At 39.2% G+C, this 17,109-nt stretch overlaps 1 protein-coding gene across 1 annotated transcript in view; it reads left to right on the top strand.

The window, feature by feature from the left end:
- Positions 1–17,109, top strand: part of GUCY2F (guanylate cyclase 2F, retinal) — a 166,637-nt gene that overhangs the window by 45,632 nt on the left and 103,896 nt on the right. Inside the window, 4 exon segments of the mRNA XM_053657476.1 lie at positions 11,527–11,544; positions 11,546–11,617; positions 15,214–15,302; positions 15,304–15,379. Coding sequence (XP_053513451.1) covers positions 11,527–11,544; positions 11,546–11,617; positions 15,214–15,302; positions 15,304–15,379 — 255 coding nt within the window.

Below are 17,109 nucleotides of genomic sequence, written 5' to 3'. Positions count from 1 at the left end.
CAGTTTCCCATCTGTAAAATGGATTAGTCATCTACATCTTCTAGGATTATTATGAAGATTAAACAAAGTCATATATATGTGTAAAGTGCCTAGCAGAGTGCCTAATTCATAGCTTCCTTTCTTTCCACTTTTTCTCCCTTGGGGCCAGAATTACCTTATTGATTGATGGTGACTTAGCATTAAACTACAATCTGCCTTTAGCTTCCTACTCTCTTATTTTCTAATTACTGGTACAGATACCCAATAATTCCAGCTTTCAAAATTATTTTACTTTTAGATTCCCAAATGGTATTTTCTCAGATAAAAGTATATAATTCAGTGTTCGCTTATCTCTGGGCTCCTGTTGTTTTTTTCCCTATTCAGTCATCAGATCAGCAACTATTTTTTTCTTTTCCTTGATTGTATCTTTTTTTAATTTTTAAAATTTATTTATCTTTAGAGGGGAAGAAAAGTGAAGGAGAGAGGGAGAGAAATATCAATGTATGGTTGCCTCTCACGTGTCCCCTGATGGGAACTGGCCTGCAACCCAGGCATGTGCCCTGACGGGGAATCGAACTGCGATCCTTCGACTCGCAGGCCCACACTCAATCCACTGAGCTACACCAGCCAGGGCTGATTATATTTTCATTTTTTTAAATTCATTTAATTATTGTTCAAGTATAGTTTTCTGTCCTTTACTCCCACCCCAGCCCACCCTCCAGTGCTCCCCACCTCCCTCCCATTTCCATCCCCCTTAGTTGTTGTCCATGTGTTCTTTATACTAGTTCCTGTAAATCCTTCCCCTTTTTCCCCCGAAATTCCCTCGCCTATCCCCTCCGCTCACTGTCCCCTTGTTCTCTATTTCAGTGTCTTTGTTTTTATTTTGCTTGCTTGTTTGTTTTGTTGTTTAGCTTCCTGTTAAAGATGAGATCATATGGTATTTGTCTTTCAACACCTGGCCTATTTCACTGAGCATAATGCTTTCCAGTTTCATCCATGTTGTTGCAAAGGGTAGGAGCTCCTTCTTTCTCTCTGCTGCATATAATTCCATTGTGTAGATGTACCACAATTTTTGGATCCATTCATCTACTAATGGGCACCTAGGTTGCTTCCAACTCTTGGCTATTGTAAATTGTGCTGCTATGAACATTGTGGTGCATAGGTTCTTTGAAATTGGTGTTTTAGGGTTCTTAGGTTATAATCCTAGCAGTGGAATTGCTGGGTCAAAAGGCAGGTCGATTTTTATTTTTCTGAGAAAACTCCATACTCTTTTCCATAATGGTTGTACCAGTCTGCAATCCCACCAACAGTGAACTAAGGACCCCTTTTCCCCACACCCTCTCCAACATTTGTTGTTTGTTGCTTTATTTATGATAGCCATCCTGACTGGTGTAAAGTGGTATCTCATTGTGGTTTTAATTTGCATCTCTCTGATGGCTAACGATATTGAGCATCCCTTCATGTGTCCCTGGATATTCTGTATGTCCTCCTTGGAGAAGTGTTTGTTCAAGTTCTTTGCCCATTTTTTAATTGGGTTGGGTGTCTTCTTAGAGTGAAGTCATGTAAGTTCTTTGTATATTTTGGAGATTAAACCTTTGTCTGAGGTATCATTGGCAAATATGTTTTCCCATACAGTTGGTTGTCTTTTTCATTTAATGCTGTTTTATTTAGCCATGCAGAAGCTTTTTATTTTGATGAGATCCCATTTGTTTATTCTTTTCTTTATATTCCTTGCTCTAGGGGACATATCAGTAAAAATGTTGCTGTGTGAAATATCTGAGATTCTCTTGCCAATGTTCTCCTCTAGGACTTTAATGGTGTCACGGCTTATATTTAAGTCTTTCATCCACCTTGAATTTATTTTGGTGTATGGTGTAAGTCTGTGCTCAAGTTTCATTTTTTTTGCCTGTAGCTGTCCAGTTCTCCCAACACCATTTGTTGAAGAGGCTATCTTTACTCCATTTTATGTTACTGCCCCCTTTGTCGAATACTGATTGACTACAGAGAGTTGGGTTGATTTCTGGGCTCTCTGTTCTGTTCCATTGGTCTATGTGCCTGTTTTTATGCCAGTACCAGGCTGTTTTGATTACAGTGGCCTTGTAATACAATTTGATATCAGGTATTGTGATCCCTCCAACTTTGTTCTTCTTTCTCCAAATTGCAGCTGCTATTCGGGGTCATTTATGGTTCCATATAAATTTTCGAAGTGTTTGTTCTATGTCTGTGAAATATGCCATTGGTACTTTAATAGGCATTGCATAGAATCTGTAAATTGCTTTGGGTAGTATGGACATTTTGGTGATGTTAATTCTTCCAATCCATGAACAAGGTATATGTTTCCATTTGTTTGTGTCTTCCCTGGTTTCTTTCTTCAGTGCTGTGTAGTTTTCTGCATACAGGTCTTTTACCTCCTCAGTTAGGTTTATTCCCAGATATTTTATTTTTCTTTTTGCTATATCGAATGGGAATTTTTCCCTTGATTTCTCCTTCTGCTGATTCATTGTTGTTATGCACAAGTGCCTCTGATTTCTGGATATTGACTTTGTCTCCTGCTGTTTTGCCAAATTCATTAATTAGTTTGAGCAGCTTTTGGGTAGAGTCTATAGGATTTTCCATGTACACTATCATGTCATCTACAAACAGTGACAGTTTTGTTTCCCCTTTTCCTATTTGGATGCCTTTTATTTCCTTTTACTGCCTGATCGCTGTAGCCAAAACTTCCAATACTATATTGAATAGAAGTGGTGAAAGTGGACATCCTTGTCTTGTTCCTGATCTTAGTGGAAAAGCTTTAATTTTTGCCCATTGAGTATGATGTTGGCTGTAGGTCTCTCATAAATGGCCTTTATTGTATTGAGGAATGCTCCCTCTATTCCCACTTTGCTGAGTGTTTTTATCATAAATGGGTGTTGTACCTTATCAAAAGCTTTTTCCGCATCTATTGATATGATCATGTGATTTTTGTCTTTGCTTTTGTTTATGTGATGAATTACATTTACTGATTTGTGAATGTTGAACCATCCTTGCATCCCTGGGATGAATCCCACTTGGTCATGGTGTATGATCTTTTGAATATATTGTTGGATGCGATTTGCCAATATTTTGTTGAGAATTTTAGCATCTATGTTCATCAGTGATATTGGCCCGAAGTTCTCTTTCTTTATTGTGTCTTTATCTGGTTTTGGAGTTAGGATGATGCTGGCTTCATAAAAAGAATTTGGGAGTTTTCCATCCTTCTGGATTTTTTGGAATAGTCTGTGAAGAATGGGAGTTAGCTCTTCCTTAAATGCTTTGTAGAATTCTCCTGTGAAACCATCTGGTCCAGGGCTTTTGTGTGATGGGAGTTTTTTGATTATTGCTTCAATTTCTTTTCCTGTTATTGGTGTGTTTAGATTTTCTGCTTCTTTTTCACTGAGTTTTGGAATATTGTATTTTTCTAGAAATGTGGCCATTTCCCCTAGGTTTTCAAATTTCTTGGTACACAGTTCTCCATAGTAATTTCTTACAATCCCTTCTATTTCTGTGGTATCAGTTGTAATGTCTCCTCTTTCATTTCTAATTGTGTTTATTTGAGTCCTATCTCTTTTTTTCTTGATGAGCCTACTTAAAGGCTTGTCTATTTTGTTTATCTTTTCAAAGAACCAACTCCTGGATTCATTGATCCTTACAAATGTGCTTTTAGTCTCTATTTCATTTAGTGCAACTAGAACAAATCTTGTATCAGTTTGAGAGATGAATTGTTTATTCTCAGGAGGAAAGGGTTAAGCAGGGGGTAAAAAGGAAACTATACTGCCTTTCTGTCCCTCTTAAGTGAGGGCATCCCAGTATGGTTTCCTTGTTTTGTTCTAAGATACTCCTAAAAGCATCAAACATTGTCAACTTCAATAGTAACTACAAAGAAAGTCCAAAACAAGAAAGAATGAGTTATTTAATTGTCTACCACACTGGTTTTTCCAAGTGAATGCTTTTATCCACTGGATAAATAATTGACAGGGGCCTAAAGCACCAAAATTGGCCTTTGCTCACAGTAGCTGAGTGATTTGACTTAAATTTGTGGCAGAAAGCCTCTGCATCTCACCTTGGACTTAATTTGCTTTAAGTATAAACTGGAGATGTTGGGGAATTGACAGTTCTGTGGTGTCAAAGACTGAAGACAATATAGTCACATAACTTTTGGATGTCAAATGGTATGGGCTGATGATTTTATACATATATTGACATCTCTAATATTCTGAAGTAAATCTCAATTACTTAGGGCAATCCCTTGATTTTTCATTCAGAAAATTAGGGGTTGAACTGAATTCTTAATCTTGGCTGCTTATTAGAATCTCCATAGGAAACTTTAAAAAGTACCTATGCCCAGGCTCTACCCCTAGTAACTTTGATTTATTTGGTAGGGGGTGGGCCTAGGCATTGGCAGTATTTAAAAGTTCCCTTATATGTGAAGCTAGGGTTGGGAATTGCTGGACTACAACACATCTAAAAGCCTCTTATGGCTAGAACATGTCATGATTCTCTGATTCTATGGAAGAATCTATGTGTTGAATTGTGGTATGTTTTATTTGGTGGAGTGGGAATATTATAGTGTAGAACGAGAAGGGGAAAAATAAACATTTGCATGTTACTGTCCTTTAAGTATCTGTCAGATGTATCTTCATTTGGGACAGAAGCAGCGAATTCAGTTAGTTCTCATAATGACTGCTGGCCAGTCAGATGGTGAATATTTCTAAACTGTGTAGGCCAAAGGGGGTCTTTATCTGCACAAAAGGAGTGTGTTAGTGAGAATAATACCACACAATGAAGTCAACATTAGGCTGATGTTGGGGTGAAAAAAAAGACAGCTAGAACTAGAAAACTGCCTGGTATAGCTGAAGAGGACACTGGGAGGGAACCTAAGTTAAGTAAATCAACATATCAAACAATGAGGTTTAGTTTGCCTTTTTAAATAGTTCTCTTTTAGGAGTATTTTAAAAAAGGTTTTCCCTGGCTGGTGTTGCTCAGTGGTTGAGTGCTGGCCTGAGAATCAAAGGGTTGCCAGTTTGATTCCCAGTCTGGGGCACATACCTGGGTTGTGGGCCAGTTCTCCAGTAGGGGGTGCTTGAGAGGTAACCACACATTGATGTTTCCCTCCCTTTCTTTCTCCCTCCCCTCTTCTCTTTAAAAAAATAATTAAATTAAAAGTTTAGAAAAGGTTTGATATCTAGTTTCTGTATAAAATTAATCAAATTTTCATGAGAATTGCTATTAGAAGATCTGGAAGTTCCAGGAAATGTGCACAGAATAATAGGAAATGACAAGCTTCTCTAAGGATGTGGCATAACATTGTACTACGTTGACATAAATTTATACTTTGATTGTACACCCTTCAGAACTGCACATAAAATCAGCCCTTATTTCATAGATATTCTTGGAGATGTTAAAAGAAAGCAAGATGAACAGACCTCTGGGGAAAAAGAATTGTCAACGGCAGATGTAGTAGAGCATGTCAATGTCTGCTCTAGTAATCACAATCTAGGTGAGAAGAATGAGATTAGTAGTAGGACAACCCTGGTACATAGAGAGAGAACCCACTGAAATTATCATCCCTCCACATTCTCTCACTTCATCTGCCTCTTAAGCCATCCCTTTGTTTTTCTCTTTGTTTCATTTCTCTCCCTGCATGCCCTCCACATTCACCCTCCACATTCATCTTCATTTCCCAGATCCTTTTGTCTCTTTTCACACCTTTTTCTATATTCCTTATAGCTTTGCCTCCACCCCTCTCCTTTCCACTGAACATCTCTGATCATGAAAGATGAAAAGGACCTAATAAATCATATAAGTGGTCCAGCTGCATCAGTGAGGAAACTAAAGCTTACTGGTACACTATGACCTTAGTGCAAAACTGAAGCTTACTGATACACTACGGAGTTTAAATTACTTCTAAAAACTTTAGTGGATAGACTTCTGTCCAAGATGGAGGTGTAGGTAAAGATCCTTTGCTTCCTCGCACAACCAAAAGCAGGATAACAACCAATCTGAAATCAATAAACAACCAAAAGCACCAGAAAATCAAACTGCATGGAACTCCTACAGTAAAGAAATTAAAGAAAAAAATCAAACAGAACAACCAGACCTGTAAGGCAGTGGACCACATGGGCTGACTCAGAAAAACTGTGGAGATGCTGCGGATTTGGGGGGCAGGGCTGGCTGCTGTGCTCCTTGGGCTGTGAGGGACTGGCTGACTTAAGGGTACTCAGAGGTAGCTCTGGGCTACAGCAGTTGTGGTAGCAGCAGAAACTCCCAGTCTCACAGGAGAGTCCATTGAAAAGTGTGCTGAAGATTTCTGGCCAAGATGGAGGTATAGGTAGAAACACTGTGCCTCCTTGAACAACTAAAATAAGGACAACAATTTAGAAACCAAATAACAACCAGAACTGATAGAAAATTGAACTGTATGGAAGTACAACAACCAAGTAGTTAAAATAGACACATTCAACCAGACCAATAGGAGGGGCAGAGTTGGGCAGCCAAGCGGAGAGGGGTCATGGCAAAAAAAAAAAAAGCAGTAGCACTGGGCATGAAAGTCAGCAGCAGGTGGATCCTGGGCATGTAGGTGGCAGCTGGCAGACCCCAGGCGCAGGGTGACAATGGGTAGACCCAGCAAGGAGGCAAATGTGAAGCAGGTATGATGTGCAAGGCAGGTAGCTAACCAGGTGGTCACACATTTACGTGCAGATAAACCAGGCAAAACTGAGGAGCGAGACAGACCATGCAACTCAGGGTCCCAGTGTAGGGGAATAAAGCCTCAAAACACCAATTGAAAACACCTGTGGGGGTTGAGTTGCTGGGAGAGACTCCCAGCCTCACAAGAGAGTTCATTGGAGAGACCCACAGGGTCCTAGAACGCCAACAACTCTACCCACAAGGGATTCAGCACCAGAAAGGCACAGTTTGCTTGGGGGAAGTGCAGAAGGGACTGAAATCCAACAGAGAGCGAAGCAAGCGCTATTGTTTCCTCTCTGACCCCTCTCCCACATACAGCATCACAACCCAGTGACTGGGTTGCTCCTCCCTGGTGAACACCTAAGGCTCCTCCCCTCATACATAACAGGTGTGACAAGACAAAAAATGGCCCAAATGGAAGAACAGATTAAAGCTTCAGAAAAAATACAAATAAGCAACGAAGAGATAGCCAACCTATCAGATGCACAGTTCAAAGCAATGGTGATCAGGATGCTCACAGAACTGGTTGAATTTGGTTGCACATTAGATAAAGAAATGAAGGCTATACTAAGTAAAATAAAGGAAAATGTACAGGAAACCAATAGTGATGGGAATAAAACTGGGACTCAAATCAATGGAGTGGACCAAAAGGAAGAAAGAACCATTCAACCAGAACAGAATAAAGAAACAAGAATTCAAATAAATGAGAAGGCTTAGGGACCTCCAGGACATCTTTAAACCTTACAACATCTGAATTATAAGGGTACCAGAAGGGAAAGAGGAAGAGCAACAAGTGGAGAACTTATTTGAACAAATAATAAAGGAGAACTTCCCCTACCTGGCTAAGGAAATAGACCTCCAGGAAGTCCAGGAAGCTCAGAGAGTCCCAAAGAAGATGAACCCAAGGGGGAACACACCAAGGCACATCATAATTACATTAGCCAAGATGAAAATGAAGGAGAGAATCCTAGAAGCAGCAAGAGCTAAGGGGACAGTCAGCTACAAAGGAGTTCCCATTAGACTCTCAGCTGATTTCTCAAAAGATACCTTGCAGGCAAGAAGAGGCTGGAAAGAAGTATTCCAAGTCATAAAATGCAAGGACCTACATCCAAGATTGCTCTATCCAGCAAAGTTTTCATCTAGAATGGAAGGTCAGATAAAGTGCTTCCCAGATAAGGTCAAGTTCAAGGAGTTCATCATCACCCAGACATTATATTATGAAATGCTAAAGGGACTTATCTAAGAAAAAGAAGATAAAAATATGAACAATATCTCACCTTTAACAGGAAGCTAAACAACAAAACAAACAAGCAAGCAGAATAAAAACAAAGACACTGAAATAGAGAACAAGGGGACATTGACCAGAGGGGAGAGGGAAGGGAATTTAGGGGGGAAAAAGGGGAGGGATTTGGAGGAACAAGTATGAAGGACCCAGGGACAAGAACTAAGGGGGGTGGAAATGGGAGGGAGGTGGGGAGCACGGGGCGGGGTAGGCTGGGATGGGAGAAATAGACAGGAAACTCTACTTGAAAAATAACTAAATAAAATTAAAATAAAAAATAAAAATATGAACAATAAAATGACAACAAACACACAACTATCAACAAATGAACCTGAAAGAAAAGAAAAACAATGAAAACAAAAACTAAGCAAACCAGGAAAAAAGGAACAGAATCAGAGAAATGGACATCACATGGAGGGAATTTCAGTGGGGAGGGGGAATAGAGAAATAGGGGGGAAAGGTACAGGGAAGAAGAAGCATGGTTAGTAGGCATAAGGTATATGGGGAAAGATAAAAATTGGTATAGGGAACAGAGGATTCAAAGAACTTATATGTACAACCCATGGACATGAACTAACAGGGGGAGTGCTGGAAGGTTGCAGGGGCATGGCAGAGGGAGAATAGAAAGGGAAAACTGGGAAAACTGTAATAGCATTATCAATAAAAATATTTAAAACAACTTTAGTTGGTAGTGTTTGATGTTTCTTCCTTTTAATTAAAAAGTGAATGATGAATGAAATATTTTATCATTCTTTCTTTTAAAACAAAACAAAACAAAACAAATAGTGCATATATGGTACAGATAAAACCTACCTTTTTTCTCCTTTTTCTTCATTATTCATGAGGTAGGAAACACACAGACTCAATAAAAATTTTCTTATAAAGTTTGTGAGAGTTATCAAAATCTTAAAACACACACAAATACACACATCCCCCAAATCAAAGAAAGCCCAGGAACAAAGCAACAAAGTGAGCCCTGGCTGGTGTGGCTGGGTGAATTGAGTGCCGGCCTATGAAAGGAAGCATCACTGGTTCGATTCCTAGCCAGGGCACATGCCTGGGTTGCGGGCCAGGTCCCCACTGGGGGACACATGGAAGGCAACCACACATTGATGTTTAAAAAAAAAAAGCAACAAAGTCAGAAATGGAGGACCTTGGTTCTATTACTGCCTAGCTTTCTGACCTTGGGCAAATGTTTTAATCTCTTTGGGATTCAGTTTCTTTATTATAATATGAGGGGATTAGCCTAGGGATACTTAAGACCCTTTCTAGCTCTCAAATTTAATGCATTTGCAGGAGAAAAAAAGCTCTACTTAACTACCTGTAAAAGTCAATAAGCCAGAGTGAAGGCTAAGCCATGTCAATAATACATCTGACTCCAAGAAGGTATCAGGTACTAGGTATAGGTAGAGTCAGGGGTACCAGTATGCTGTTGTAGTTGTGCCCTATACAAGGATACCACATCTCAGATAGTACTATTCACATTGTAGACATACACTAACTTATATGAGAGGGATGCAGGTGTGGGCAAAGAGATTCTGGCCTTCCAACATAGTTCTGAAATGAGGTATCAGGGGTACCTTCTCATACCTACATTTATACCAGCACACTAGACCATGCACATACATAGTCACTGGTAAATATATGTCCACCTGGTTATGTGTTATCCTGACTGTGCCTCAAAGGTTTCTTGAGGTTACTCCTTTCTCCTGCCTAATATTCTTGGAGACAGAATTTTAGCTTCTCAACCTAACCTCTGCAGCCTGACTCCAAACCTGACAAAAAGGCCTCACCTGGCAGGCAGGGCCTGATGGTATGCAGAGTATTCATGCTGCTAGTGGAATGTGTTCCCTGGTGTCTAGAAGATATATGAGTAAATAAGAGTGTGGTATATGCATGTATGTTTATAGATTCAGTTGCTACCCAACATCACAGGGCTGCCACAGGCTATAAGATAACTTTTTACTTGAGGGAATCATCCTTTTCTAATTGGCACAAAGGTACTATAGTGGCTAGGAGTGACCATGGGTTAAGTAATGTAGTTTCAAAGGTGCTGGAAAGGCCTTGTTGCCCACTGGCATATCCCACACATTGGCTGAGTTTGTGGATTCCCAGTTTATTCTTTCAGCTTCAGCTTTCACCCCTCTAAAGCCTTAGAAGGCTAAAACTTCAAGCTCATGCCAGGCCCTCATGACTTCTATGATTAAATAATTGTGGGGTGGAGCTTCACAATTGACCTTTCTAACCAGTTCCCAAATGACCATAATGTAGCTGGACCAGGGCCACACTTGAAGAATTCCTGGGCACAAGACTGGGAAGGCTGCCTTTGGTGCTTTGATTGTTCTGCTACTGCCATACACTGATCCTGAGCTACCTTTCTGAACTCTAGGCACTGAACCTGGCTGGCATAGTTTTGTTCATCTGCTAAAGGCCTTTAAGAGCCATTCCATGGTTAAAGGGTTTTGAGCTCATTGACTAGAAGATACCCTTTAACACGAAGTGTGGGCAAGTAACTCAGATGCCTGCAGCCCATTGTTAGCCTTTGTCTCTTACAGGTCTCCAGATGCAGTATCACAGCTGAATATATTCCTTAATAAGAGAATGGTTACATTGTCTAATCTCAGAATTTGCACAGAGCTCTCTGCTTCATTATCTCTACTTAATCACTAATTGGTACAGCCTGAAATGGAATCTCCAGGCTATAGGTAATAGATGTGAAAGCATGTTGAAGAATAGACAGTGTTGTGCAAATATGTAAGAAATTATTATTATTATTATTATTATTATTAGGGAAAACAAATCTATATTTGTACTGCTTTTTAAAAAATTTGGGTTGGACAGAAACTAAATAGGGTTTGGTGACTGATGAATCCTTGGAGTTATGTATGTAAAAGAAAATTATCTATCAGGTCCCAGTGTTAAAGTGAAGATAATAAAATAACTTATTTTTGACTTAACAGAAACCTTAGAAATTTCTGTTTTGTACTTAACAAGTCAGAAATATACTTCTGAAAGAGTCTAGGTTACTCATATTATTATGGTAATATATCCAAATAAAAATGTTTAATCTATAGTAAGCCAATCAGTTTATGATTAAAGCACAAGAAGCCGCTAAAATGGTGTGTCTCACAAGAGAAAAATGTATCATAGTAAATGCAGGAAACATTTTCCTCAAGGCAGCAAGAATTGCAACCACCAACCATCACCATTAATCCCAGGGAACTTGGAGCTACATCACTTTACTATGAATAAGTGAAATGAACTAGCACTTTCTGCAGTTAATTAAGGGAGTTGTTGCAGAGAGTGGTATTATTCAGTTTGGGGGGTCTGCATATCTTCAAATGCTTTTATGTCTCTAGTTAATTGGAATTTTTAACTTCTCTGTATGACCTCATTTTTAGCTCAGAATACAGAATGCCATGGGGTGGAAGATGGGAGAGGAGGAACAAAGCCTGTTTGGGTTGATGGCCTAACTATAAGCCCTTCATGTGGAAGACACATTTTCTGTATAGCTCTAAATCAAGTAGTTCTCATCACCATTCTCTACCTTTTCTTTTTAGGGTGATTGGGTGTGGCTGAAAAAAGTTCCCCTCTGGAGATTTTGGACATGGTAACTCCATCAAATCAAGTGCAAGTGAGATGTTTGAAATGGTATGAGAAAGCCTCTTTTATGTACATTCCCACTGAAGCCAATCCTTTCTCCAAAGTAACTAACAAGCAGTTAGTAAGACCCCTTAATACCTGCAGAGTTGCAACTGGCTTGATATGACCATATAATACAACAGCAAAAGTATGGGCTCTGCAGTGAAATAGATATGAAGCATTCCATTCCCATCTCTACCACTTAAGAACTGTTAGGCAAGTCACCTAAACTTCTTGAAGCCTACTTTCCTTATTTGTAAAAGAAATATATTAATGTATACTTCTCAGGATTAGGATGAGGATTAAAAGAGAATACATGTAAAGCATCTTGCACATTTCTTTTTCTAATCATTTTTATTGTTGTTCAAATACAGTCGTTTCCATTTTTCCACCACCTCTTTCCCCCAGCCCACCCACCATCACCTCCCACCTTCAATCCTACCCCGCTTTGACTTGTCCATGTTTCCTTTATACATGTTCTTTGGTGACCCTGTCTCTTCTTTCCTCCATTATTTCCCTGCCCCTCCCTTCTGGTTGATGTCAGTTTGTTCTTTATTTCAGTGTCTCTGGTTATAATGTGCTTGCTTGTTTGTTTTGTTGGTTATGTTCCACTTACAGGTGAGACTCGATGTACAGCTTCTTTGTAAAATAGTAGCTATTATAATTGTTATAAAATACATGTCCCATAATCATTCAAAATCTCCATTTGCCAAACCTATAAAAGTCATCTGGTAATTTCTATTTATATAAGAAAAATGGTGACTTCTCCAATCCCATCAATTATATTAAAAGAATCCTTGTATGGTTTATTTAAGGAATCTGCTTGCACATAAGGCAGGTATGATGATTCCTCCCAAATAATTTAAAACCTTGACTCCTCCTTGAACTTTGAGTACATAAAAGATACTTGAAATGTTTTAAGGTTTCATGTGAGATATAGAACTAACAAATTACTGGGAGAAAGGACACATTCAACTACCAAACTTTTGATGGTAACAAGCTAGGGAGATATTATGGTGGAGGTGAAGTACATGCCTACCCAATAAATATTTTGGATAACCATCTGGCTAATGCAGGTGCTCCAAGAATTCTCTGCTTCCTGTGGTTGTCTAGAATATGAGCAGGACATGACTGCATGCAGGTATCTACCTGTTTTCTGTATAGAATTTTCTCTATTGGTCGTAGCTGAGGATATATGACTGTAAAAACCTAGGAAAAATTTAGGCTTAAAATTATTTCATGCTAGGGTTACTAGGGTAAACCTAGATGCTGTAACAAAATGGCTCCCAAATATTTAATGTCTCAAACACAGCAGAAGTTTAATTTTCATCCTGAAATGGTATAAGGTAGGTTTTATTAATTGCTTGCTGACTCTCTTCTAATATGGTGATTCATGGGCCCAGGATATGACCATCTTATGATTCTGCTATCTCCTAGGGCCTTGTCATCATTTGCATTCCTCTATAAAAAGTGGGAAAATAACATGGAAGGTATATATTCACTTCTTAAAAGTATTAGACTAGACATAGCACTTATCACTTTCTCTCATTGCTTCCTTCCATTGCTAAGAATTCAGTCTTATGGCTACACTTAGCTCCAAGGTAGGCTGGAAAATGTGGACTACTTGTTTTCCCAACAAGAAAAGGAAGTGGATTTGTACTGAACTGCTAGCAGTCTCTGACATAACCACTTGTATCATGTCTTCCAATGGAGTTTCAGCGCCCAATAGTTTTTGCTGCTTGGTCCATAAGAGCTGCTACAATGAAACTTTAGAAGAAGTTGCCCACTTTGCTATGTGTGGGCTAAATTTTCATTACTACCTTAGCTGGTTTAGGTTGGACTGTGATTTTATTTTGTTTGTTTCTGCATCTCTAGCATAAAATCCAGTGCCTTGGACATTACAGGCATATATTAAGTAGTTCTCACATTAGTGAAAAAATTAATAGTTGCAAAGGAAATATATAGTCAAAATGCTAGATGTTTCTTCTGCAACAAATTTTGTAAGCAATCTATTCTACCTTTCAATGTATTAACCTTTTTCTTAGTCCTCCTGGGTCACTGAGCTCCACCTCACAGAGTATCCAAAGAATCAGGAAGAAGGCCACAGCCCCAGCATTAACTTACAATATGCTAAGAGATATCCATCTCTGAAATTTTCATCTTTGACCATTGCATTCTTTTTCTATCACTGTCTGTGATGTGGTGATTTTTAATAAGAGATATATATTTGGCCTTTGCCCTCATTTCTGGCACAGAGCTCCTAAAGTCCTTGAAATTTTGTAAATGCTGAGAATGATAAAGGCACCTTTTCTTGCATTAATGAGGTGACTCTAGGAAAGCACCAAAGGATGAAAGCTGGTTGCCTGGACAGGTTGGAATGTTTAGTCCCACAGCCCTGACCTTTGGGGAAGGGAGAGGGGCTGGAGATTGAATCAGCCATCAATGGAGTCAATCATGCCTGTGTAATTAAGCCTCCATAAAACCCCCAAAAGACAGGGTTTGGAGAGCTTCCAGGTTGGTAAACACGTGGAGATTTGGACAGAATGGCTTGCAGAGAATATGGAAGCTCCTGTGCCTTTCCTCCATAACTTATACTATGCATCTGTTTTGTCTGGCTGTTCCTGAAGTATATCCTTTTATAATAAACCAGAAATATGGGAAGCAAAATGTTTTTGTGAGTTCTATGAGTTACTCTAGCAAATTAATCAAACCCAATGAGGGGTTAATTGAAACTCCAATCTATAACTGGTTTGTAGGAAATCCAGGTGACCTGGACTTATGACTGGTGTCTCAAGTGTGATGGAACAATCTTGTAGGACTGAGCCCTTAACCTGTGCAATTTGACTCTCCAGGTGGATAGTACCAGAATCAAGCTGAATTGTTGCACACCCAGCTGGTGTCAGAGAATTGTGTGGTTGTGTCGGAGACTGCCCCCTATGCAACACACACAATATGGAATTTGTGACTAGAACTCTTAGCGCCATAAAAAATAGCACAAACTTAGTGGCTTAAGACAGCACCCATTTATTATCTCACAGTTTACTAGTTCAGAAGTCTAAGTGGGTTCAGCTGAGTCTTCCACTTAAGCATCACACAAGAGTGAAGTTAAGGTGTCAGTTGTGCTGGGCTCTTATTTTGAGTTTCTGCAGGAAAACCACTTCTAAGCTCATTTGGTTTTTAGTAGAATGTAGTTCCATGCAGTTGTGGGACTGAGATCCTCATTTCCTTGATGGCTATCAACTAAGAGTCATTTCCAGCTTCTAAAGGCTATCCACATTTCTGGGTTTGCAACATCCTTCCTTAGTCTTCAAGCCAACAATGAAGCTTTGGGTCCTCACACTTTGAAATCTCTCAATTTCTCTTGTACTTCCTCTTCTGATTTAAAAGTTTCATGTGATTAGATTAGTCTGATGCTGATACTTTACCTTGGGCCACATAATGCAACCACAGGAGTAAGACTAGGGTTTGGAGATCACTGGGCCAAAATTCTGCTTACCACAACTAGAAGCCATAAGAAAGGCGAAGATAAGGTTATGTGACCTAAATTCTGGTCCCCAGTTGAGACAGGACAGCTGTGATTCTCCTCTCTCTTTCTCTGTTTCCAGTTGAAGGACCTGCATCACAAGAATATTAACCCTTTCTTGGGCTTCTTCTATAACTCAAGGATATTTGACATTGTGACAGAATTTTGTCCCTGAAGGCATACTGATAAATGAGGATGTGAAACTAGACTGGATGTTTAAATTATTATTCCTGCTGAATCTCATCAAGGTTAATGGAAAGACAGAAAATCTTGAATTTTCCCTGTAGATTAGAACTTAAATGTTTTGGATGTTTTGTTTTCCTTGGATCATTGTGATGATCTCACTCCTCCACCTTCATTCCCAGGGTCAGCCTTCTGAGTCTCTTGTCCATATCTGTAATAAGGTACTAATATGGAAAGTTGTACTTACCCTGCCCGGCCCCCCAACTTGAAGGCCAGATTTGTTTTTATTTCCTGTTGGCATTGAGCACTCTTCACTTTCAGCAATCCTTTCTTCCATCCCACTTCCCTGTTTTCTGGATGTGGGAAAGTGCCTATTTGCAGATTTTTGGTGTTCAATAGTCCCATCTCCTGTCTTTCACCTTCTAAAAGGTGGTTCAGTCAAGAACTAGGTGATGGGTTTTTGCGTACCATATGTGTAGATATGGAACTGAGCAAGACTAGAAAGCCAAAAGATCATTGAGTCTATCAGGCAGCATATCCACTCTCTGAGGACAGCCAAGGGGGTTCATGGATAACCCTATAAATGGGCTTCTCAAGGAGTCTATGAACTCCCTGGAATAATATGCAAATTGTTTCTATGTGCATTTTCATGAGGCTGATCTAGATAATGAATGATTTCTGAGGTTCTTGCCTATTGATTATAGTCTTGACCTTTGTATTATGACCTAACCTTTTTCAAGCTAGCTTTGTAGACATTATCTTATTCCAATTTGTCATAAGTGTGATTATCCTCTTTTTACAAAGGCTCAGAGAAGCTCAATGAACTATACTTTGTTATGTAGTGTCTGCCACACATAGTAGGTGCTCAATAAATATTTATCAGCCAAATATTAAATGGCAGGGTTGACAACAGAATCCAAATCTCCTGATTTCTATTTTAGTATTATTTCCACTTACCTTGTAAACAAAGTCATGTGAGTTAAGGGACAGACCCACAAATGACAATACTCTCAGGCCCATGGTGAATGAAACCAAGCAGACAACCTAGGAAAAATATTACCCACTGCAGGCTCTGCTAGGAAATACTGGAGAGTGTAGACTTTTCAAAGGCATGATATAAAGCATACAGATACAAAAGGGGTGTCAAGCTACAAAATAGAGCCAGACACTTAAAAAGTCTTGACATAAACAGTTCTGAAATGATTATACTAGAATATGGATGCATGTATATGTGAATGATTAAACCCATCTGATAGAGTCCTGGTACATCATATATATGAATGTCATACAAAGTTGCCAAGCAAGCTACAGAAATCAGTAGTATTCAGTTTCTTCTTTTTATTTTTTAATATATTTTATTGATTATATTATTACAGCTGTCCCAATTTTTTCTCTTTGACCCCCCCACCTGGTACTACCCTTACTTCCAGCAATCCCCCACCTTAGTTCATATCTATGGGTCATGCATTTAAGTTCTTTGGCTTCTCCATTTCCTATACTAAACTTCCCCCTATTTACACCTACCAATTATGCTTCTTAATCCCTGAATCATCCCCCCTCCCATTCATAACCCACCAAATTATCTCCATATCTATGATTCTGTTCCTATTCTGGTTATTTCCTTAGTTTTTGTTTGTTTGTTTGTTTTTAGATTCAGTTATTGACAGTTGTGAGTTTGTTGTCATTTTAATATTCATAGTTTTAATCTTTTTCTTTTTTATAACATATTTTATTGGTTATGCCATTACAGTTGTCCCCTTTCCCACTTCATTCCCTTCCACCCTGCACACCCCCT

This window comes from Artibeus jamaicensis, unplaced genomic scaffold, assembly GCF_021234435.1.
Source record: "Artibeus jamaicensis isolate MK-2021 breed Jamaican fruit bat unplaced genomic scaffold, CSHL_Jam_final scaffold_461, whole genome shotgun sequence".
In the NCBI taxonomy this organism is placed as follows: Eukaryota; Metazoa; Chordata; class Mammalia; order Chiroptera; family Phyllostomidae; genus Artibeus; species Artibeus jamaicensis.
Note: the sequence above shows the minus strand (reverse complement) of the source record. Positions and strands in the feature narration are given on the sequence as shown.